The sequence below is a fragment of the Rhinopithecus bieti genome, unplaced genomic scaffold (genome assembly GCF_001698545.2).
Source record: "Rhinopithecus bieti isolate Rb0 unplaced genomic scaffold, ASM169854v2 scaffold_27016, whole genome shotgun sequence".
Lineage (NCBI taxonomy): Eukaryota > Metazoa > Chordata > Mammalia > Primates > Cercopithecidae > Rhinopithecus > Rhinopithecus bieti.
In genome coordinates, this window is record NW_016812222.1 from 1,451,572 (window position 1) to 1,475,841 (window position 24,270).

Consider the following 24,270-nt stretch of genomic DNA (forward strand, 5'->3'; position numbering starts at 1 on the left):
AGTAAAATTATACAACATTTCCCTTTTTGTGTGTGGCTTATTTCACTTGAAATGATGTTTTAAAGGCTCATCCGTGTTGTAGCATGTTATCAGAATTTCATTCTTTTTTATGGCTGAATAATATTCCATTGCATAAATATACCACATTCTGTTTACCCATTTATCTATTGATGCACATTTGGGTTATTTCCACCTTTTGGCTACTGTGAATAATGCTGCTATGAACACTGGAGTACAAGATCTGTTTGAGTCCCTGCTTTCAATTCTTTTGGATATATGTCTAGGAGCAAAACTGCTGGATCATATAATTCTCTGTTTAAATCTTTGAGGAACCACCAAGCCGTTTTCCACAGTGGCTACACTGTTTTACATTCCCACAAGCAATGCATGAGGGTTCCAATGCATGAGGGTTCCATATCCTCCCCCATATCCTCATCAACACGTCTTTTCTCTTTTCTCTGTTTTTTTTTTTTTTTTTTTTTTTTTTTTTTTTTTTTTTTTTTTTGGTGGAGTCTTGCTCTGTTACCCAGGCTGGAGTGCAGTGGCGTCATCTTGGCTCACTGCAGCCTCCACTTCCTGGGTTCAAGTGATTCTTCTGCCTCAGCCTTCCCGAGTAGCTGGGACTACAGGCGCTTACTACCACACCTGGCTAAGTTTTGTATTTTTAGTAGAGATGGGGTTTCGTCATGTTGGGCAGGCTGGTCTTGAACTCCTGACCTCAGGTAATGCACCCAGCTTGGTCTCCCAAAGTGCTGGGATTACAGACATGACCGACGGTGCCTGGCCATGTGTGTGTTTTTAAAGTGGTCATCTTCATGGATGTGAAGTGGTAGCTCACTGTGGTTTTTACTTGTATTTCTGTAATGACTAATGATGTTGAGCATCTTTTCGTGGGTTTATTTCAAAGAGCCTTTTGTGAGACCAAGCACCCTGACCCTTTGATCTTTATGAGGTATTTGTTGCAAAAGTTTGACCGCCACAATCTCAGCATTTTATCTCGGGTATGTTTCCCTGACAGTGAATCTCTCTCTCTCTCTCTTTTAAAAGTATTTTAATTTTCTTAGTCTTTTTTTTTTGTGTGTGTGTATGTGTGACAGTCTTGCTCTCTCACCCAGTCTGGAGTGCAGAGACACGATCTCAGTTCCCTGCAACTTCTGCCTTCCATGTTCAAGAGATCCTCCCACCTCAGCCTCCCAAAGTGCTGGGATTACAGGTGTGAACCACCACGCCGGGCCTTCTCTTCTGTTTTTGAGACAGGTCTCACTCTGTTGCCCAGTCTGGAGTGCAGTGGCACGATCTTGGCTCACTGCAACCTCCGCCTCCCAGGTTCAAGCAATCCTCTGGCTTCAGCCTCCTGAGTAACTGGGACCACAGGCATGTACCACCAAGGCTGGCTAATTTCTGTATTTTTTGTAGAGACGGGGTTTTTGCCATGTTGCCCAGGCTGATCTCTTCTGAGGTTAAGAGATGCATCTGCCTCGGCTTCCCAAAATGCTGGGATTACAGGCGTGAGCCACTGTGCCTGGCCTCAGTGAATCTCTTAATGTTAACATTACCATTTGGGTAATGATATCACTTGAATGTTTGTAACTTTCCAATATTCATGTTGAAACTTAATCTGCAATGCAATATATTAAGAGCTGGGGCATTTTGGGAAATGATTAATTCATGAAAGCTCTGTCTGGAGGTGTTCTTTCCTGTTACCTCTGGATGCCCTTTATTTCATTTTACTTCCTATTTTCCTTGGCTGCAGCTTCTAGTACATTGAGCTGGGAGGTGACTGGTGGGCAGGGGAGAGATTGGACTCTATATAAGTGTACATGGGACCTGGGAAGGTGATGGCAGGCCTGACGTTTGGTGAGATGGAATAGCGTGCGCAGTGGTTTAGGTGAGTTGTACACAAAAGTTTTGAAGATCAGTGTGGGGAAGAGGCAGAGTCAGAAAAACGGAACCGTGGGGTGGGTGTGGGGGCTGAGGTTGGATTGGTAGTGGGATGAATGGTGGGGTGAGGGGAGGCAGTGTGGGGGTGACTGACAGTCAAAGGGTCTCTGGCAGTTTTCAAAGAATGGCAAGTGGGGATGAAAGTGGTAGCAATTCCTAATTTTTAGTAATCATCCACCAGGGCCAGCAGGGAGCAGCCTTGGAAGGCTTGCTCTTTAAAGAAAAGTCACGCCAATCTGGATAGCCTGGAGCAGCCATCCCCAACCGTTTTGGCACCAGGGATCTGTTTCAGGGAAGATAATTTTTCTGTGGGGGGCGGGGCGGGGATGGTTTCAGGATGAAACTTTTCTACCTCAGATCCCCAGGCACTGTTAGTTAGATTCTCATGAGGAACGCACAACCTAGATCCCTTGCATGCACAGTTCACAACAGGGTCCGTGCTCGTAAGAGAATCTCATGCTGCAACTGGCATTAGATAGGAGGCAGAGCTCAGGCAGTAATGCTCGCTCCCCTGCCACTCACCTCCGGCTGTGTGGCCCAGTTCCTAACAGGCCACAGACAGGCACCGTTCCGTGGCCCTGGGGCTGGGGACTCCTGACCTAGAGGGTCTAGATCTGCCCCTAAACATTTTTTTCTTTTTTTGAGACAGAATCTTGCTCTGTCACCCAGGCTGGAGTACAGTACAGTGGCGCAATCTTGACTGACTGCAACCTTCGCCTCCCGGGTTCAAGCGATTCTCGTGGCTCAGCCTCCAGAGTAGCTGGGACTACAGGTGCTCGCCACTACACCTGGCTGAATTTTTTTTTTTTAATGTATTTTTGGTAGAGACAGGTTTTCACCATGTTGGCCAGGCTGGTCTTGAACTCCTGACCTCAAGTAATCCACCCACCTTGGCCTCCCAAAGTGCAGGGATTACAGGCGTGAGCCACCGCGCCCAGCCTGCCCCCAAACATTTAAAAGCCCTCTGGTCTTGTGGGTTTGTGTAAAGCTCTTTAGCAGGGAGTCATTATCCCAGATTGGTCTGCTTGTTTTCTCTTCCTGTCTTTGCCTAGGTGGTGTTGCATCCTTTGGGAATTCTGCTTTTCTGCTAAAAAGAAAGGAGGTACCTTGGGTGGGCAGGCAAGCATACAGTCAAAAGCTAAGTGCAGAAACTAAAGCTTAAATTTATAATGATCCGACCCACCTGTGTCACTATATTAGGCAGCAGGGTTGTAAGACAGTTGTGCCTGGACACTACTTGTTTTAATTGAATGTCTTTGTGCTGGCACGTGGTGAGTGCCATTCTCCATTGCAAGCAATGTCGGACAAACCTAGATTGGTTGGGGAAAGCCCCTGTATGCTCTAATGGCTGCAGTTTTCCCTGAGGGTCATCGGGAGGGCAAGTCCAACAGGCAGAAGATCCTGTGAGGGAAGGGGGTGTGCACAGGGAGCTTGTGAGGCAGGGTCTCTTGGAGCTAAAGTCCAAGTTAGGATTCCAGATAATGGTGAGGGTTCCAGGCAATGCCGTCTCGTGTGGATGCTTCTGGAGGGGTTGTGTCATCTCAGGTGAAATCCTACGGAGAAGCGACACCATCTTAGGTGTGAGGTGTGAAGGTGGACAAATCCCAAATCTCAGCTATTTGGGTCTGATTGGACCCAGGGGCAGAGAAATAATGGGAATCAGTCTTTTTAAGGACATTGAGGCATAGAACCTTGTTAGATAGAGAGTCACAGACCCGGGCACAATCCAGTGCATTAACGGCTTTCTCATTAGTCCGGGAGGTTACTCTTTTAAGGAGCTCTATTTTTTACACACGGTCTCATTCTGTCACCCAGGCTGGAATGCAGTGGTGTGATCACGGCTCAGTGTAGCATTGAACTCCCAGGCTCAAGTGATCCTCCCACCTCAGCTGGAGTAGCTGGAGCTACAGGCACATGCCACCAAGCCTACCTAATTTTTGTATTTTTTGTAGAGACAGGGTTTCACCATGTTGCCCAAGCTGGTCTTGAACTCCTGGGCTCAAGTGATCCTCCTGCCTTGGCCTCCCAGAGTACTGGGATTACAGGCATGAGCCACTGTGCCTCGCCCTAAGGAGCTCTTGTATGGGAAATCTCAGGCATTGCATTCAAGCTTGTCAGGTGATCTAGTGTGTGTGAGAGGAGCTCATCTATCTGGTAGAATTGGTTCTAGAAGGGGCCAGTCCTGATGTCTTTGTCTCTCTTTTTTTTGTGACAGAGTCTTGCTCTTTTGCCCAGGCTGGAGTGTGGTGGTGCAATAATAGCTTACTGCAGCCTTGACTTCCTGGGCTCAAGTGATCCTCCCACCTCAGCATCCAAAGTAGCTGGGACTACGGGCATGTGCCACCATACCCAGCTAACTTTTAAAAATAATTTTAAAATAAATTTTAAAATAATTTTTTGTAGAGACAGGTTCCCACTATGTTACCCAGGCTGGTCCGAAACTCCTGGTTTCAAGTGATCCTCCTGCCTCGGCCTCCCAATGTGCTGGGATTATAGGTGGGAGCCACTGTGCCTGGCCAAGACCTGATGTCAGTGAGGGCAAAAGATGAACCAGTGGACTTGGGGTTTGGATGGGAGTGTCTTAATTTCCACCTAAGAGCTCCCTGTGGATACCCAGTTCAGGAACCAAATGAGCATCAACAAAGGCAAGCATGGCAAAAAGGTCATGCAGCCGGGCGCAGTGGTTCACGCCTGTAATCCCAGCAGTCACGCCTGTTAATCCCAGCACTTTGGGAGGCCAAGGTGGGTGGATCACTTGAGGTCAGGAGTTTGAGACCGGCCTCGCCAACATGGTGAAACTCTGTCTCTACTACAAATACAAAAATTAGCTGGGCATGGTGGCATGCGTCTGTAATCCCAGACACTCAGGAGGCTGAGGCAGGAGAATCACTTGAACCTGGGAGGCAGAGGTTGCAGTGAGCTAAGATTGCACCATTGCACTCCAGCCTGGGAGACAAGAGAGAAACTGTCTCAACACCAACGATGACAACAAAAAAAGGCCATGCAACGACATTTCACAATCTTGGCCATTATGGCAGAATCTCCCGTTTCCCCACCATTGTCAGGTTCAGAGGAAGGGGGCAAAGGGCACAAGGAGTTGCCCATGGGTTAACAGGAGTGTAGACCAGGGTGACACCACTTTGTGGAAAGGATCCAACGTCATATTATTTAAGGATATTTCTCATGTGTGTCAGTTTTAAGTTTCTTTGCCCCTTGATCACTGTCACTATCTACACCCTATTGTTTGTTAGGCAGGGGTACAATTACCTCTACCTCTTGTAAAAGCTCATCATTATTTTCAGCTATGTGTTGTCCCGTGTACTAACGAAATTCAGGCAAAGATTCTGGCTAGGCAAATTAAGATCACTGGGATTCTAAATCAGTATGCTTGGGGCCATAGGAGTGTGTATGTGTTGAGGGGCCAGGGTCAGGAGTGCTCTAATGTCCGTCTTCAGTTCATCTACCACTCTTTTTTTTTTTTTTTTTTTTTTTTGAGATGGAGTTTCACTCTTGTTGCCCAAGCTGGAGTGCAATGGCACGACCTTGGCTTACTGCAACCTACGTCTCCCGAGTTCAAGCAATTCTCCTGCCTCAGTCTCCCGAGTAGCTGCGATTACAGGCGCCCGCCATAATGCCCTGCTAATTTTTGCATTTTAGTAGAGATGGGGTTTCACCATGTTGGCCAGGCTGGTCTTGAACTCCTGATCTCAGGTGATCCACCCGCCTCGGCCTCTCAAAGTGCTGGGATTACAGGCTTGAGCCACCTCACCGCCGGTCTATCATTCTTTATTGGAGTACCGGAGGGCAACAGGAGTGAGAAAGAAGAGGTTTATGGGAACCCGGAGGTTGAGGGAGAAATCAGCACTGAGTATCACCTTTAACGGGACAGACAGGCAACTGGGGCATCTGCAGAGGACTTAATAAGCTGTAGAGGTACTATTTAGATGACCAGACATTATTATTATGTTTAATCTTTTCTTATTTTTATAGATTTACGGGGTACAAGTGCATATATTGCATAGTGGTAGAGTGGGCTTCTAGTGCCCCATTACCCGAATAGTGAATGTTGCATCCAATAGGTAATTTTTGAACCCCCGCCCCCACTTACCCTCCCATCGTTTGTGGCCTCCAATGTCTATTATTCCAATCGATACCACACATTATTGTTATTACTATTACTATTACTGTTATTTTTTGGTGAGATGGAGCCTCACTCTGCCTCCCAGGCTGGAGTGCAGTGGTGCGATCTCCGCTCACTACGAGCTCCGCCTCCCGGGTTCACGCCATTCTCCTGCCTCAGCCTCCCGAGTAGCTGGGACGACAGCCGCCCGCCACCATGCCCGGCTAATTTTTTGTTTTTGTATTTTTAGTAGAGACGGGGTTTCACCGTTTTAGCCAGGATGGTCTCGATCTCCTGACCTTGTGATCCGCCCGCCTCGGCCTCCCAAAGTGCTGGCATTACAGGCATGAGCCACCGCGCCCGGCCACTACACATTATTTTTTAATTTTAGCAGGAGTTGATTGAAAACCCTATTCTGGGGCTCAGTGAGTCTGACTAATTGGGTAAATGGATGTTCCACGGAATTTCCTGTTCCCTAAGGCCCATGTCTGTGTGTCTTGTGAAGTGTGAGTCTTGACCTGGATCTCTTGTGTCTGGGACACCAGTAGACATTGGGAGGGCTTTGGCAAGGCCCTGAACAGTGGGGTCCGACCCCTCGAGTCTGGTGTACCTGCGTTTAGCCTACGTGTGCGACCGCCAAGGCGCGGGTATACCGAGTATTGCCGGCAGATGGCGGTAAAGACTGACACAAATCAATCAGCCAACCGCTTCAAGGGCGGGCTGTAGGGCGTGGGGGAGCAGTGTGGAATGCATCCTGGTTGTAAGTCGCCAAGGGCGCATTTTATTGCAGAATTCGCAATTGGAGATGACCATTTTGGCCTTTCGTGTGGCGAAAGAGAGAGAGGCCTTTGTTCTGCGCGCCTTGCTGGTGCCGGGTCCCTGCCTACACGAGCTGGCTTTGAGCTCCCTCTCCCGGCGTTCAGCTTCTGTCCCCATTTCTATTCCCTCCAGCCTTCCTCTTCGAGCCAACCAAGCTTATTTCCTGCTCAGCCTTTGCAGGGCCGGTAGGTCGCCGGCTTTGCATGTTGTCCTCAAGGTCTTCACGTGGCTGGCTCATCACGCAATCAGCTCTTTTCCTTTCTTAGAGTGGTCTTGCCTGACCACCATTTCTAAAGAGGTTCTTCCTCCCTATCACTTTCCATCTATCACTCTGTTTTATTTTCTTTGTAGCTGTGATCACTACCTGATTTTACACATTCATTTTGTTAATGTTTATTACACATTCTGCTAGGTGAAATAAGTCAAACACAGAAAGACAAATACTTCATGTTCTCACTTATATATGGAATCTAAAATAATTGAACTGTAGTCAGAAACCACCAGGGATCATGGCAGATGGGAGGCAGGACTAGACTGCAGTTCCCACTCAGATGGACAGAGCAGCGTGTGGAGGCTCGCATCATGAAGTTTTGCTTCAGAAGGACTGCAGGAACTCATTAGGAAAGCCAAGAGAACCCACAGACCCTCTGAAGGAAACAGATTGCTCCTTGAGGAGGGCTGCCAGATGCCCAGAGAGGCCACAGGAAGAAGGAAGCCTCCAGCTGAACTTTGTAACAATTTGAACTGATCAAGAAGCCTCCTGGCCAGAACCCAGAAAAGAACGTATTTGTCCTAATGCTCTTCCTCCCCTTGCCCCCACACCCGAACTTTATGCATTTTAACATGTTTATTAGATTCACGGAATCGCTTAGCCTTTTGGAACTCCCTTGAGTTACACTTTTAAAGTCACTTTCCCCTTTCTCAAGCCCCTGGCAACCTTTGATCTGTTTCATTCTTTTGCATATGGATATACAGTTTTTCTAACACCATTTATTGAAGAGATTGTCCTTTCTCCTTTGCATATACTTGACACCTTTGTTTAAAACCAATTGGCTGTAGATGTGTGGGTTCATTTCTGGGCTTTCTATTCTGTTCCATTGCTCAATGTGTCTATTTTTATGCCAGTACTATGCTGTTTTAAATACTGTTGCTTTGTAGTATAATTTGAAATCAGGTAGTGTGATGCCTCCAGCTTTGTTCTTTTTGCTTATGTTTACCTTGGCTATTTGGGTTTTTTGGAGGCTCCATATGAATTTTAGGATTTTTTTTATATCTATGAAAAATAACACTGGAATTTTGACAGGTGTTGCATTGAATCTGTGTATTGTTTTGGGTAATATGAACAACTTAACAATATTAAGCCTTCCAATTCAAGAACACAGGGTATCTTTCCATTTGTTTGTGTCTTCTTCAATTTTTTTTATTAATGTTTTATAGTTTTCAGTGTACAGGTCTTTTACCTCCTTGGTTAAATTTATTCCTAAGGATTTTATTATTCTGGTAGCTATTATAAATGGAATTATTCTATCAATTCCATTTTTGGAAAGCTCATTATTAGTGTAGATAAGCATTACTGACTTTCATATATTGATTTTATATCCTGAAACTTTATTGAATTTATCAGTTCTAACAGTGTTTTGGTGGAATCTTTAGTGTTTTCTACATAAAAGATTGTGTCATCAGCAGTGATATTTTCAATTCTTTATTTCCTATTTGGATGCCTTTTCTTTTTCTTGTTTTATTGCTCTGGCAAGGACTTCCATTACTATGTTGAATAGAAGCAGTGAGAGTGGGCATCCTTGTTTTATTCTAGATCTTAGAGAAAAGGGCAGACCTCAAAATTTTATCCGGACACTGCCTCTAGGAATAAAGACATTTTCCAGCTTCCCTTAAATCTAGTGTGGCCGTGTGACTAAGTTCTGGCCAGTGGTATGCACAAAGATGCCATATGCGATTTTTAGGAAGGTTTCCCTTTTTAAAATTAATTTATTTTTGAGATGGAGTCTCCCTCTGTTGACCAGGCTGGTGTGCAGCAGTGGGATCATGGCTCACTGCAGCTTTGACCTCCTGGACTCAAAGGATCCACATCAGCCCCCCGAATAGCTGGAACTACAGGTGCACGCTACCATGCCCAGCTAAGTTTTGTATTTTTTGTAGAGACAAAGTCTCATTTGTTGCCCAGGCTGGTCTTGAACTCCTGCGCTCAAGTGATCCTCCTGCCTTGGCCTCCAAAAGTACTGGGATTACAGACATGAGCCACTGTGCCTGGACTAGGGGAGGTCTCTTAAAAGGAGTGTGATGAGAACCTCTTTGTCATCTCCCATTCCTTCTGCTGTTTGAAGCAAAATTTGTAAGGTGCCAGTTCATGAAATCAAAACATATTTTAGTTGGAAATCTGTATTAGTTTGCCATTGCTGCATAACAAATTACCACAAATTTAGCAACTTAAAACATTACCTATTTGGCCGGGCGCGGTGGCTCAAGCCTGTAATCCCAGCACTTTGGGAGGCCGAGACGGGCGGATCACGAGGTCAGGAGATCAAGACCATCCTGGCTAATACGGTGAAACCCTGTCTCTACTTAAAATACAAAAAACTAGCCGGGCGACGAGGCGGGCGCCTGTAGTCCCAGCTACACGGGAGGCTGAGGCAGGAGAATGGCGTAAACCCGGGAGGCGGAGCTTGCAGTGAGCTGAGATCCGGCCACTGCACTCCAGCCTGGGTGGCAGAGCAAGACTCCGTCTCAAAAAAAAAAAAAAAAAAAAAAACATTACCTATTTGTTAGCTCAGAAGTCTGGGCAAGCTCAGGTGAGTTCTATACTCAGGGTATCACGAATTTGAAAACGAAGTGTCAGCAGGCTGAGTTCTTATCTGAGGCCTCTGGATAAGAATCAGCTTCCAAGCTCATTCAGGTTGTTGACAGAATTCAGTTCCTTGCAGGTGTAGAATTGAAGACCCCACTTCCTTGCTGGCTGCCACCTGGGGGCTGCTTTCAGTTTCTAGGGGAAATCCACGTTCTTCATCACAGGCCCCTGCATCTTCAAGCCACTATACCATTTTATTTATTTATTTATTTATTTATTTATTTATTTATTTAGATGGAGTCTTGCTCTGTTGCCCAGGCTGGAGTGCAGTGGCATGATCTCAGCTCATTGCAACCTCTGCCTCTCAGGTTCAAGCAATTTCTGGCTATTTTTGGTTATTTTTAGTAGAGATGGAATTTCACCATGTTGGCCAAGCTAGTCTCGAACTCCTGACCTTAAGTGATCCAACCACCTTGGCCTCCCAAAGTGCTAGAATTACAGGCGTGAGCCACTGCACCCAGCACCAGTAGACCATTTTCAATATTCAGTTGAAATATTCAATTTCATAATAGCATTTTAGCATTAGTGGTTAAATCTGCCTTGAAGTAGATTAACAGTACAACCTCTTAAGATATTTTCCCTTTTCCTCCTCCTTTTCCTCCTTCTCTCCTTTCAAAGGCCAAGAACACAATCAGTGTACAATCATCCTTCAAATAAGATTTAAAATTATTTTTCTTCTTTTTCTTTTCAGGGGAAAAAACTAGCAAAGAAACAAGAATAAACTAAGCACATAAATATTAAAAAGTTATTGAGGCTGGGTGTGGTGGCTCACGCCTGTAATCCCAGCACTTTGGGAGGCTGAGGCGGGCAGATAATGAGGTCAGGAGTTCGAGACCAGCCTGGCCAACATGGTGAAACCCCATCTTTACTAAAAATACAAAAAATAGCTGGGCATGATGGCCGGTGCCTGTAATCCCAGCTACTCGAGAGGCTGAGGCAGGAGAATCGTCTGAATCTGGGAGTTGGAAGTTGCAGTGAGCTGAGATCGTGCCATTGCACTCCAGCCTGGGCGACAGGGCGAGACTCTATCTCAAAAAAAAAAAAAAAAAAAAAAAAAAAGTCATTGAAATTGAGCAAAAAGCTCGTTTTTCTTTTTTTCAAGAATTACATGTTGGTCACAGTAACTGTTTCAGTTGGCTTTAATGCTGTTCCTTGTAGAAAAATGAAAAGACAGGAAAAGAGAAGGAAAGAATCCTTAAGTCTTTTCATAGGAGAATTGCTTACCTAAATTAACATAGAAGTTTAAGTTATAGCTCTTGAGAATTTATATTTTAATATTTTATATTAATATTTTATTTTATAAGAGCCATATTTGTATAAATTAAAAGTTCTCTATTATCTTCATATACTGAATAAGTTAGCCCCACCAAATGATATTTTGTGATTGTATCTTTTACTTTTTGATTTCTAAAATTAACATACAGTAAAAATGACAACATTTGGGTGTACGGTTGCACGAGTTTTCACCACCAGCATGATCAGGGTGCAATTCTATCACCTCCCCAAATTCCCTTGGTCTCCTGGACCACCACAGAGAGGAATTCTTTTATATTCTGCCTAGGAAATCAAAGCTTGGCTGACAGGCCAGTTGAAGCTGAGGGTAGAGGGAGCAGCCATCTTGCAGTCCAACAAGGTGTTCTTTCAATCCTTGCATGTTAACATCAACAGGCTTTCATTATATATTAAAAGCATATTTATTTTATACAATAAATAAATAAATAAATAAATAAATAAAAAGATGAGGAGAAACAGTTTCATTGATACATGAAATTTAGGTAAACTGCTTCCTAGAGACACAATCCCCAAATCATTGGTGGTGCTGTCAGTGGTAAACCATTAAAAGATGCAACACGACCCCTGGGAAAGAGAGATGCTATACCTCGTTTCCACCCCTTCATCCACTCTGAAGGGAGGGAGACAGAACTGAGAAGACTCCTATTGCCATTCATGGCACCCAGGCTGTAGGTGCCAAGGGGCACCTACAGGCCAGTGCCAAGTTGCCCTCAGCCCCACTTCGGCTTCCCTTCTATTTGGGTTCCCATCAGCACCCAAAGTCTGTAGCGGTCCCAGGTGGCAGGGGGCTGGTATGTCAGCCCTGCCCCAAGTGTGTGCACACCCAGCAGGCTATGACAGCACCTGGGCTTGGCCTCGACTTTGCTCCAAGATTAGAGCCGGCACCGACAGCAAGGAGATGCCAGGCTATGGGAGCAGGGACTTCTAAGCCTGTGAGGGCAATGGGGACTTCCCTGACCCTCAAGAATGTAGAGATGCCTGATTCCGCAGCCGTGGTTTGGGCACCTGCAGCTACACCCAAAAGGGCAGGGCTCCTGCCTGCTCCCAGCACCCGCAAGAGCACAGGGAGGCTCGGCTTCACAACTGCGACCTGGGTGTCTGCATTTGAACCTGGCGAGCTCCTGCCCCACCAACTTGGAAGGTGTGGGGCTGCCATTGTCCCCAGCTCCGTAGCTCTGTGGAATGTACAGACCCAGCTGCACCTCCCTGCTGCAGCTGGCATGATGGCAGTGTCCACTCCAGATGGGCCGCCACTGCCATCACTGGCTACTTGGGAGGCTGAGGCATGAGAATCACACACACACACACACCCCAGCTCCCCAACTGGTGTCTCACTAGTTTGAGTGCTCCCTAAGTCTACTGCCTCTGAGCCCAGCACAGCACTAGGAGTTGCCTAGGAATTGTGATTCTTGTGGCCCATACAGCCTTTCAAGTTTATTTAGGACCCCAGAGCTCTTTAGCTCATGGTGGTGAGGCTTGCTGAAACTGAAGTTCCGACCTCTGGGATGGGTGATTTCCCTCTGGCTAGGGATGGTCTAAATGATCCCTTTCTAGGCACCTGCTGAGTTCTGCCTGGTGTTAGTAGCACTGAGTTCCAATGTCAAATCCCACAATCACTATGCTGTCCCTCCTGCAAGTACACATACTCTCCCTCCACACCACACAGCTGTTGCCTGAGGATTCGGGAGAGGTGGTGTCAGCAATTCAGGGCTGTCTTTCCTGCCTTCTCAGTGCCTCTTTAAGTGATATGAAGTTAAAACTAGGTACTATGATCATTCACCTCATTTTTTTGTTCTTATGAAGGCGCTTTTTTGTGTAGATAGTTGTCAAACTTGGTGTTCTAATGGGGAGCATGACAGTGGAGGCTTCTATTCGGCCATCTTACACCACCGCCTCTTCACTACTTTAAACCGTACAGCTATGAGTGTGCTGTGTATACATTAATCTTTTTGATATGAACTCTAATTATTTCCCCAGAATATATCCGTAAAAGTAGAGTCTCCGAGCCAGAGAACATGAACATTTTTAAGGGTTTTGAAAGGTGGATAGATCAATGTCTTCCAGAATTGACATATTTTGTTACAAACAGGAGCATCTGATGATAAGACATTTCTATTTATGCCTTGTCAAACTTGGGTTTGTTAATTCTCTGACAATCTGATAGGTAAAAAACAAGATCTCATTGTAGTTTTAATCTGCATTTATTTGATCACAAGTCAGACAGATTTTTTCCCATTTTCGGGCCGTTTTGGAGTTAAAAGCTAGTTCATGTCACTTTCATTTTTGAGTAGGGGTTTCATGTTTTCCCTGTTGCTTCATACTAACTTGTGATATTTTATCGGTATCAATACTTCATCACACGTCTCAGTTTGTCGTATGTCTTTAAACTATTTATGATACTTTAATTTTTCTGTTTCACTGTGAGATTTATTTATTTTATTAAAATAATAGCTTTTTTGGAAGTTTAAATTGATATACAATAAACTGAACACATTTAAAGTTTACCATTTGGTAATTTTTTGACTTACGTACATCCCCGTTAAGCCATTACCACAATCGAGATTATGAATGTATCTTGACTGATCACCCCTCAAAGTGTCCTCTGGTCCCTTTACATTCTTTCAGCCCTCTCCATGCACCTTTCACATCCCCGGACAAGCAGTGATTTGCTTTCTGTCGTTAGATTCTTACTTTCTAGTTTAAATCATTTTATGTCATTTTAAAAGAATTTTAAGAACTTTATGTAAATAGAATCATACAGAATATACTTTTTTGGTAACTAGTTATTAAAAATGCAAATTGAAAGCATAATGAAATACCACTACACATCTATTAGAATGATGAAAATGCAAAAGACTGACTCTATCACATGCTGGTGAGGATGAGGAACAGCGGGAACTTTCACATACTGCTTATGGGCACATCCATTGGCACAACCATTTTGGAAAACAATTTTGTATTTCCTTAAAAAGCTGAACATTCTCAAGCCTGTAATCTCAGCACTTTGGGAGGCCAAGGTGGGCGGATCATCTGAGGTCGGGAGTTCCAGACCAGCCTGACCAACATGGAGAAACCCCGTCTCTACCAAAAATACAAAAATTAGCCGGGCTTGGTGGTGCATGCCTGTAATCCCAGCTACTCAGGAGACTGAGGCAGGAGAATCACTTGAATTCGGGAGGTGAGGGTTGCAGTGAGCTGAGATTGCGCCATTGCACTCCAGCCTGGGCAACAAGAGCAAAACTCCATCCCCCCCAAAAAAAAAAAAAAAGCTAAACATTCTCCTACCATATGATTCAGACATTCCAATCCTAGGTATGTACCTTAGGGAAATGAAAGCATATATCCATACAAAGATTTGTACATAAATGTTCATAGAAGCTTTATTTGTAATAGCCATAAACTGGGAACAACCCAAATGTCCATCAACAAATCAGTGTATAAATAAATACTATTCATATGACAGAAGAGTATTTATAAACAAAAAGGAATGAATTCCTGCAATACCCAGTAAGATGGATGAATTTCAAAATGATACCTTTTGACATACACAAGAACTTAATATTTAATGCCGCCTAATCAATTAATCTTACATGAGTTCTGCCTCTATTGTTATATTTATAAGAATTTCCTTGCTCTTAAATTGAATATTTGACCACACAATCTTTTAATACTTTACTTTTACACTGTCATTTTAAAACCATCTAGAATTAATTTTGGTCTAAGATATAAGTTAGGGAATAGGCATTAACATCTTTTCTTATCTGGTTTGCTAGTTTTTAGGACTGCTTTTAATTATTTAGGCCTGAGTGTTTTGGTTTGTTCTTCTCAAATAGAAGTTAGTACCTGTCAAATAAATATTATATAAAACTAATGGGCATCAAACTGTAAGAGGAAATTTATGCATAATTCTGATTTCCAACCAAACAAAAAAGTCATAATTTTAATGATTTTCGTATCATATAAGGAGACAATTTTGACAACTACAGCATAAATGCAATTTTGAATAATATTATTATGTTCCATTATTCTATAAGCATTCTATTTGTATTTATAGATGGCATTAGTATATGATATTTCACCATTTAGATTTTTTCATTTTCTCAGCATTTTAAATAATATTATATGGGAAAAACTTTGTGCCTATAACTTTTTACTTCTCTTGGATAATTTATGATGAACCAATTTCCAGAAGTAATGTTTAGTGGATTAAACAAGTAGAGTTCTGCTTCTCTGTGCTTATTTCTGCATAGCTTCCCAGGAGGCTTATGCCAATTTTACACCATGGGTAGATACGTTTGAGTCACCAGCATCATGCCTTCCTTGCTTTCGGGGTGTACTACCAATGGTGGCTATGTATTCTGTCTGCTTTGTTACTCAAATGAATAAATAAATACCTCACAAGTCAATCTACCTAGCTGGGCAAACCTAGACTTTTAGCTCCTTTCTCTTCCTCCTTATACTCCATGGCAGCACCGTTCAGATTTCCTTTCAAGAGAACTTGCTTCAGGGGCATAGTTGGTGGACAGCCTCAAGCTGTCATACTTCCAGACCAATGGTAGCCGTCGCCCCATGTTCTCCAGGGGCTGTTCTCAGCCAAAGACTGAACCCCTGGGATATGAGAACCTGGCTATTCCTGCCCTGTGTGAGCTCCTCTGAGGGGCAAGCCTTGCTTTGGGCCTCCCCATCTGTTTGGCTGAGACTTTCTTAGAGCTGCAGTCTCAGTCTCCTTCTATTCAGTCCTCCTCTATCCCTCTCTCCTTTGATACGTATTAGGTCAGCACTGCAGTCTGAAGGTTCTCTCTGCCTGTGGTTGCTCTCTCTCACGTTTGTCCATCAGAGGTGTGTTCTCCCAGTCAATCTTTCGCATGTCTAATTCTGTCTTGGCATTTTTCATTTGGAGGACCCAAACTGACAGATCCCCTGTGGACAAGTCTGCATGATGATTGTTCTCATAAGATAGATACAAACTCCAAATTAGTTATTAGATGAATGACAGAACGATAGAAGACAGAAGTTCTGGGGTTGGCTATAGATATCTGCCCCATAAGGAGGAGACTCGGCTAGTTCTTAACAATGTAGGAGGAACTGGAACCGGGGAAATGATATTTCTCTGAGTTGGTGGAGGTGATAGGAGTGGTTATTATGATGTTATGGTCGTTTGTTGCTTCTCGTTTTTCCTTTGTGTGTTTCTTCTCCTTGATTGCCAGTGGTTACCGATGAGCTGTGGTAGGTCAGGCTTCGGCAGGAAGGAGTAGTTGATGCAGCATTTTCTGAAAGGGTTGCACATGAACAATGCTGTCTCCTCCCGGTGGCAATGTGTCCTGCAGTATCCTGGGGTGTCACTCACACATTTTGACCCACCCCCACTGGCTGTATGGGAGAGGACAAGAAAGAGAAGTCGTGGTTAGAAGCAGCACAGGACTGCTAACCCGTCAGCGCCAGATGGGAGTGTTTGGCTTTCTGTTCTGAGATGTATCCTTAGGATGTTGTGCAAATGAGACTTGGGAAACCCAGTGAGGACGAGACAGAATTTTCCTGGATTGATGGCCTTGGGGAACTCTGTCTGAGGAGCTCTTCTTCTTTGCCAGTATCTGCATCTTTGAAGCTTTTTGCTGAATTTGATACTGCAGAATAAGATGTATGGGTAAAAACAGGGGTGGCGAGCCAGGTCTTCATGGTCAGGGAGGAGCTTGGATACTCAAAAGGGAGAAATGGGGCTATTCTCACTCACCCCACAGGCTCCCTTTTAAGGTGTTTCTGCCTTACTTCTTTTCATAGACTCTAAAACTGTAAATATCAGTCAACCTGGGGCAAAGTGGGAGGAGTCAAATTATTCTCCAAAACCATTAAAAAGAAAATAATGGTTGCTAATGACAGGGCATTTTTGCATTCACACAGTGCTGGGCACCATTTCACCCTCTGGTAAAATCTGTTTACCTCAGTGCTCTGTGTCTGCCATTGGCTCACAGCAGGGGCCTCTTCGAGCACCCTCAGGCCTCTCTGGCTTTCTTCACATCCATTGCCTGGCCCTCCTCTGATCTCTCTCTCTCCCTGCCTTCTGTGTATCTGTCTGTCTCTTTCTGACCCTGCATTATCTCCTAGCCCCAGGGTTTGAGCTGAACCCATTGCTTACCATCCTGTGGGAACTAGCCCTCTAAGAGGTCTACTTCCATCCCCCACCTGCCAGCTTTCTGTTGAGCATAGGGATGGGAACCTCAATCTTTTCCTTCTAGGCTCAATATCTCCTTTGAGCTCCAACCCAGGGCTGATTTCAGTGGATGCACATGGTGATGACAGAAGCCTTCAGTGTGTCTTGGGAGGTTAGATAAAAGGAGCTCACATACATTGAAAGAAGATATTTTGGTTCAGGTTGAGGGTGACTATCATTTTAGAATAGAAAACAAATTTTTATAAAGGTTATATAGGGTGGTGTTTGGGTGTGGGATATCAAGGCTAGTGGTGGTTGTTAGGAGACCTCTATCTTAGACTGGAACTAGTGGGGTGAGCCCTGCCTCCACCCAACCTGGCTCATCTAGCACCAGAGCAACCAGATCTGCTAGTGTTCCTTGTTCCCAGTTCTCCCTTCCTCCTGTTTATCCAGTTTACCTGGGATCACTTGGGTCAGGAATCCAAGGGCTGCCCAGACCAGGAACAGGAACTTCATGGCTGAAGGGGTGACTTGGGGAGCTGGTGGTGGTTTAGTGGAGTTGGGTCCCTCTGTAATGTGCCTGGAGCTACTGCCTTTATAGGATTCTCATGACGCCAGGATACTGGGCAGTGAACCAAGGGAGACTTTTCTGTTACCCAGAGCAGTCAGATTAGATCAGAATGTCTACTGGACTGGAGCCTGGATTGATTCATTGAGCTCCTGTGTTCTAGACTGTTAGGAGGGGGAGAGGTAGAGCAAAGAGTGCATCGGTTCCCAGCATTCATCTCTAAAACTATGCATTCCAGCCAGTGTTGGTGAGATGTAGGGAAACGAGCTTTCTCTTGACATTGTTGCTGGGAGTGTTAATTGGTAGAGTTTTTCTTTTTAGCACAATTTGGCAATATACATCAGAAGCCTTAAAATGTGCCAATTTTTTTACTCAGAAACTTTGCACCTTGGGCTTTTGTTTAATGGGAATAATTGAACAAGTACATAAAGAGGTTTATCTCAACATTACAGTAACAGAAAACCAAAAGCCACCTAAATGGTGATAAAACATGGATCTAATCTAATACAGAAAATATAGCATATAATAGAGCAGTATGCAGTTATTAAAAGATGAAAAGTATAAAAATGTAGGCTACAAGATATGCATCTAGAATAACTTAATCTTTGATAAAGAAACATCTATGTACCAACATATGTAAGTATATACGTACATAGTATGTACGTATATCTGTCTGTCTATCTATCTATCTATCTACCTATCTATCTATCTATATCTCTCTCTCTCTCTTTCTCTCTCTATCATTTATTTGTCTAAAATGTCTGAGTTTGGAGAGAATGATTGTTTATACTTTCACCATTAGAAAAAAAGATAGTTTATAGAAAAACTACTTATTGTTTGAATTTTAATATGAATACTCTTGCCCCTAAATTTTTGCTTTCTTCCCCTAGAGTTTAAGGTTTCTGGAGGTTAGAGACTTTGCCATCTCCATATTCTTCTCAAGAAATATTTTGTGTTTTCCTCCCCACAGTGGTGTCCTTTGGACTGTGTTTCCCGTCGAGACAGTTCTTTCGTGTTCCAGCTACTTTTCCAGAATCCTTTCTCGGATGTGGTGCCTGTCGTATAAGGGAATAATCTCAGGAGTCCTGGTTTGGGTCAACTGAGTAGAGCAACTCTAGCTTCTCACGTTTTCTTGGTCTAAAAAACCTGGTTTGATTGCAGGCACAAAACAAAACAAAACAAAACAAAACAAAACAAAACAAAACAAAACAAAAGATCCAGGATTTGGTAAGAATATGTCCCAAGACTTTAGCAGTCTTTACAGTCGCTCAGATTTGTAAAAATATCTTAAAATCTGTAATTTTTCCAATTAAGTTATGTAAATTATAATCCTAAAATATATACAACCCCCTTTGTGCCTTTGGTAAACCTACAACCACAGAAGCAAAGGCTTTTGTGTTTCTGTGCATAGTCTTCAATGAGTTAATTGTCTTTTTACCCTTCACTTGTTAAGCAATGATGCCATTTATTTTCTCCTTGTTTCCATACAGCATGCACAGTCCATTGGATGTCATAAATGTAAGTCACTCCAATTTCCTCAACCTATTAAAAAATCTTTTCATTTAAAAATAATTTAAAACATACCAGCTACAAAATACAAATTGTACAATACCCTTTTCCCAGCTCCCCTGAGATTTGCCTATTGTTGACATTTCGTCTTTCTTGCTTTAGCATTTGCCCCACCTCTCTGTATCTATAGATATATACATATCTATATTAGTCTCTCTATATATCTTTGTATATTTTCTTTTTTGAATCTATTAAGCATAAGTTATATGTTCATTGCCTTATATTATCGTGGCCTTTTACTCCCAAATAGTTCAGTGTGTATTTCCTAAGAATAGGGATATTCTTCTATATGACACTACAGTTATTAGTTCCATAAATTTAAATGGACACCACTTTTATCTAGTCTATCATCTATCTATCTATCTATCTATCTATCTATCTATCTATCTGTATTCCAATTTGCCAGTTGACCTAATAATGCCTTTTATAGCATTCATTTCCTCCTTCAGTTGAGATTGCAGTGTCAGGTCAGATATTGTATTGATTTTTAAAATGTATTTTTTAATTAAAAATTTTATTTTTAATTGACATAATAATTATACATATTTATGGGATACAGAGTGATATTTCAATACATGTACACAATGTGTAATGATCAAATCAGGGTACCTCAAACATTTTTCATTTCTTTGTGTGAGAACATTCAAAATCCTCTCTTCTAGCTGTTTGAAAATATGCAATAAACGATTGTTGGCTACAGTCACCCTACAGAGCTACGGAACCCTAGAACTTATTCCTCCTATCTAGCTGTGATTTTGTATTTGTTAACCAACTTCTCTGTATCCCCTTCTACCTGTTACATTATTTTACTCTCTACTTCTGTAAGCTCAACATTTTTTTATTTTTTTTTTTTTTTTTTTTTTTGAGATGGAGTCTCGCCCTGTCTCCCAGGCTGGAGTGCAGTGGTGCAAACTTGGTTCACTGCAATCTCTGTCTCCCAGGTTCAAGCGATTCTCCNCGGAACCCTAGAACTTATTCCTCCTATCTAGCTGTGATTTTGTATTTGTTAACCAACTTCTCTGTATCCCCTTCTACCTGTTACATTATTTTACTCTCTACTTCTGTAAGCTCAACATTTTTTTTTTTTTTTTTGAGATGGAGTCTCGCCCTGTCTCCCAGGCTGGAGTGCAGTGGTGCAAACTTGGTTCACTGCAATCTCTGTCTCCCAGGTTCAAGCGATTCTCCTGCCTCAGCCTCCTGAGTAGCTGGGATTACAGGCACCTGCCACCACACCCAGCTAATTTTTATATTTTTAGTAGAGATAGGTCTTTTTTCAGCTCCTAGGAGAAAGGGCACTTGTCTCAAACTCCTGACCTCAGGTGATCTGCCTGCCTTGGCCTCCCAAAGTGCTGGGATTACAGGTGTGAGCCACAGCACCTGGCCTGTTAAGTTCAACTTTTTTAGTTACCACAGATAAGTGAGAATGTGCAGCATTTGTATTACTGTGCCTGACTTATTTCACTTAACATAATGTCCTCTAGGCCAGGGGTCCCCACCCCTGGGCTGTAGATTGGTAGGGGGCCATGGCCTGTTAGGAACTGGGAGCACAGCAGGAGGTGAGTGGCAGGTGAGCATTACCCTGGAGCTCTGTCTCCTGTCAGATGCACAGAAGCGTTAGATTCTCACAGGAGCACAAACCCTATTGTGAACTGCACATGTGAGGGATCTAGGTTGCACACTCCTTATGAGAATCTAACTACTGCCTGATGGTCTGAGATGGAACAGTTTCGTCCAAAAACCATCCTCCCACTCCCTTCCAACCATGGAAAAATTGTCTTCCACTATACCAGTGCCTGGTGCCTAAAAGGTTGGGGACCACTGCTCTAGCTCATCCATGTTGCCATGAATGATAGGATTTCATTCTTTTTTATGGCTGAATAGTATTTTGTTGTTTAAGATATTGTATCCTGTGTTTTGTCTCTTTAATTTCTTGCATTAGTCAGAGTTTTCCAGAAAATAGGATGGAGATATGAGATAGAGAGATAGAAAGAGATTTATCTTAAGGAATTGAGGACTAAACTCTGATTTTTTATCTTGCCCAAATTCCTACCTAAGGGATCTAGGGAGTTATGCCCTACAAACCATAAATTCTTATCAGATGGGTTTTATTTGACCCTGCATATTGTGACTTAGTTTTCAATCTGATCTGGCATAACAAGGAAGAAAATCACAATGTCTTGGCCAGGTTAGGTGGCTCACACTTGTAATCCCAGCACTTTGGGAGGCCGAGGTGGGCGGATCACGAGGTCAGGCGACCGAGACCATCCTGGCTAACACGGTAAAACCTCGTCTCTAGCAAAAATACAAAAAATTAGCCAGGCGTGGTGGCGTGCACCTGTAGTCCCAGCTACTCGGGAGGCTGAGGCAGGAGAATGGCGTGAACCCGGGACGCGGAGCTCGCAGCTGCGCCCAGTTGGGGCGGAGATCTGGCCCAACCCACTGCCCCATCCAGGCCTGGGCGACTGTGGAAAGGGGAACTCTGTTCTTCAAAAAATAAAAAAAAAAAAAAAAAAAAAAAAAAAAAAAAAAAAAATTACCCCAATATTTTACAAAATATATTGCCTTGCCATCTTTGAAATTGCCCTACAAAATCTTTTGTGGAAAAAATTCACTTTCTATAGAGAATCCCTCGCCCCTCCCCCGCCCTTTTTTTCCCCTTCCTTTCCAGATCCAGGAGATAATCAACTAAGAGCCAGGCACCCTTTTAGGTCTGATAAGAAACATTTTACAATCTGCTCTCTCTCTGAAGTCTGCTATCTGAGAGATTTCTCCGCACAATAAAACTTGGACTCCACAATCCTTTATGCTAACCTGAACATTCCTTTCCATTGATCCCAGGTCTTCAGATAAACTCAACCAATTGTCAACCAGAAAATATTTAAATTTACCTGTAGCTTTTAAGTCCCCGTCCCCCGCCCCGTGGGGACTTCCAAATAACCAATGTATTTCTTAAAGGTATTTGATTGATGTCTCATGCCTTCCTAAAATATACAAAACCAAGCTGTACCCTGACCACTTTGGGCACATGTTCTCAGGACCTCCTGAGTGCTGTGTCACGGGCCATGGTCACTCATATTTGGCTCAGAATAAATCTCTTAAAATATTTTACAGAGTTTGGCACTTTTCGTCAACAATAATTTGGTGCCCAAACACATGAGGCCTCAGAGAAGACTCAGGACCCTAAAGGAGTTGCCCAAAACCAGAGGTAAGGTACCACCAGCAGGGGGTCCATTGAAGCTTCGAGCTTCTCCTCTGGTGGAACTGGTAAGTCCTCCTGAGCCCCAGACCTCTCTTTGGTTAACGGTCCTTGATTTATTCTGAGCTGGTTTTCTCCTAAGAAGTTGTTGTTGCCGGGCGCGGTGGCTCAAGCCTGTAATCCCAGCACTTTGGGAGGCCGAGACGGGCGGATCACGAGGTCAGGAGATGGAGACCATCCTGGCTAACACGGTGAAACCCCATCTCTACTAAAAAATACAAAAAAAACTAGCCGGGCGAGGTGGCGGGCGCCTGTAGTCCCAGCTACTCGGGAGGCTGAGGCAGGAGAAGGGCGTGAACCCGGGAGGCGGAGCTTGCAGTGAGCTGAGATCCGGCCACTGCACTCCAGCCTGGGCGACAGAGCGAGACTCCGTCTCAAAAAAAAAAAAAAAAAAAAAGAAGTTGTTTAAGGATCCTAATTCTAGTTGGGAGATGCATTCTAAAAGGAATTCTCGATTGCTTTTTCTCCTAAAATCTGTCTAAATTTGGTTTATCTGTGTGCATTTGTGTGAGGAACTGAACTGTTGTTTTCATAGATAAATAAGAGACTGAGTTTTTCAGCTCCTCCCAGCCAAAGGCACCCCTGGGTGACTGGGGCCTCGTGGGAGTGTCTGGGGGTTAACCCCCCACAATGTGCAACAGCTCTGCAGGGAAATTTCCAACAAAAAATAATTTTAAAAATGGCTCATCCAGGAAATGCATATAAGGATAATCACCCAGCATTTTTTTTTTTTTTTTCTTGAGACAGAGTCTTGCTCTGTCATCCAGGCTGGAGTGCAGTGGCACGATCTCGGCTCACTGAAACCTCCACCTCCCAGTTTCAAGCGATTCCCCTGCCTCAACCTCTCGAGTAGCTGGGATTACAGGCACCTGCCATTTTGATCCAGCAATCCTACTACTAGGTATCTACCCAAAGGAAAAGAAATAATCACATCAAAATATATCTGCACTTGTATGTTTATTACAGCATTATTCATGATGGCAAAGATATGGAATCAACTGAGTGTCCATCAACAGACGATTGGATAAAGAAATTATGGTCTATATACACAATGGAATACGAGTCCTCCACAAAAAGAATGAAATCATGTCTTTTGCAGCAACATGGAAGGAACTGGAAGCCATTATCTTAAGTGAAGCAAGTCAGACACAGAAAGATAAGTATCATATGTTCTCACTTATTTTACTTATGTATTTATTTTGAGACAAAGCCTCACTCTGTTGCCCAGGTTGGACTACAGTGGGGCAATCTTGGCTTGCTGAAACCTCCACCTTCTGGGTTCAAGCAATTCTCCTGCCTCAGCCTCCTGAGTAGCTGGGATTACAGGTGTCCACTGCCATGCTCAACTACTTTTTATATTTTTAGTAGAGATTGGGTTTTTACCATGTTGGTCAGGCTAGTTTTGAACTCCAGACCTCAAGGGATCTGTCCATCTCGACCTCCCAAAGTGCTGGGATTACAGACATGAGCCACTGTGCTGCCCAATTTATCACTTTTAGAGAGTCAATGTGATAATTTCAGAACCATCACTGACATTCGTAGTGGGTGGGGGAAGAGCCCTCTCCTGCCCTGCTCAGGCCTGTCTAATTACCTGTAGTGTGTGTGTGTGTGTGTGTGGTTGGGGATGTGTTTGCTATTGTGGGGGAAATATAATTAAAAACAAAATCGTCTCTTAACCTAGAAAACCTCTCCA

The 24,270-nt window shown here is 43.6% G+C and overlaps 1 protein-coding gene across 1 annotated transcript; it reads right to left on the minus strand.

Moving 5' to 3' along the window:
- Positions 1–14,390: 14,390 nt before the first annotated feature.
- On the minus strand, positions 14,391–17,737 carry DEFB132 (defensin beta 132). Its single transcript, XM_017895701.1, has 2 exons — positions 17,643–17,737; positions 14,391–16,406 (listed from the first exon to the last, which is right to left on the minus strand). Exons 1-2 carry the CDS (start codon positions 17,698–17,700, stop codon positions 16,177–16,179), a joined length of 288 nt encoding a protein of 95 aa, XP_017751190.1. The 5' UTR covers positions 17,701–17,737; the 3' UTR covers positions 14,391–16,176.
- Between the last annotated feature and the right edge of the window lie 6,533 nt (positions 17,738–24,270).

What these genes read in the sequence shown, in the direction of transcription:
- DEFB132 (XM_017895701.1), bottom strand. Translation starts at nt 17,700, where the DNA reads ATGAAGTTCCTGTTCCTGGTCTGGGCAGCCCTTGGATTCCTGACCCAA. An exon ending in CCTGACCCAAGTGATCCCAG is followed by an intron (nt 16,407 to 17,642) that starts GTAAACTGGATA and finishes TCTCCCATACAG; the next exon opens with CCAGTGGGGGTGGGTCAAAA.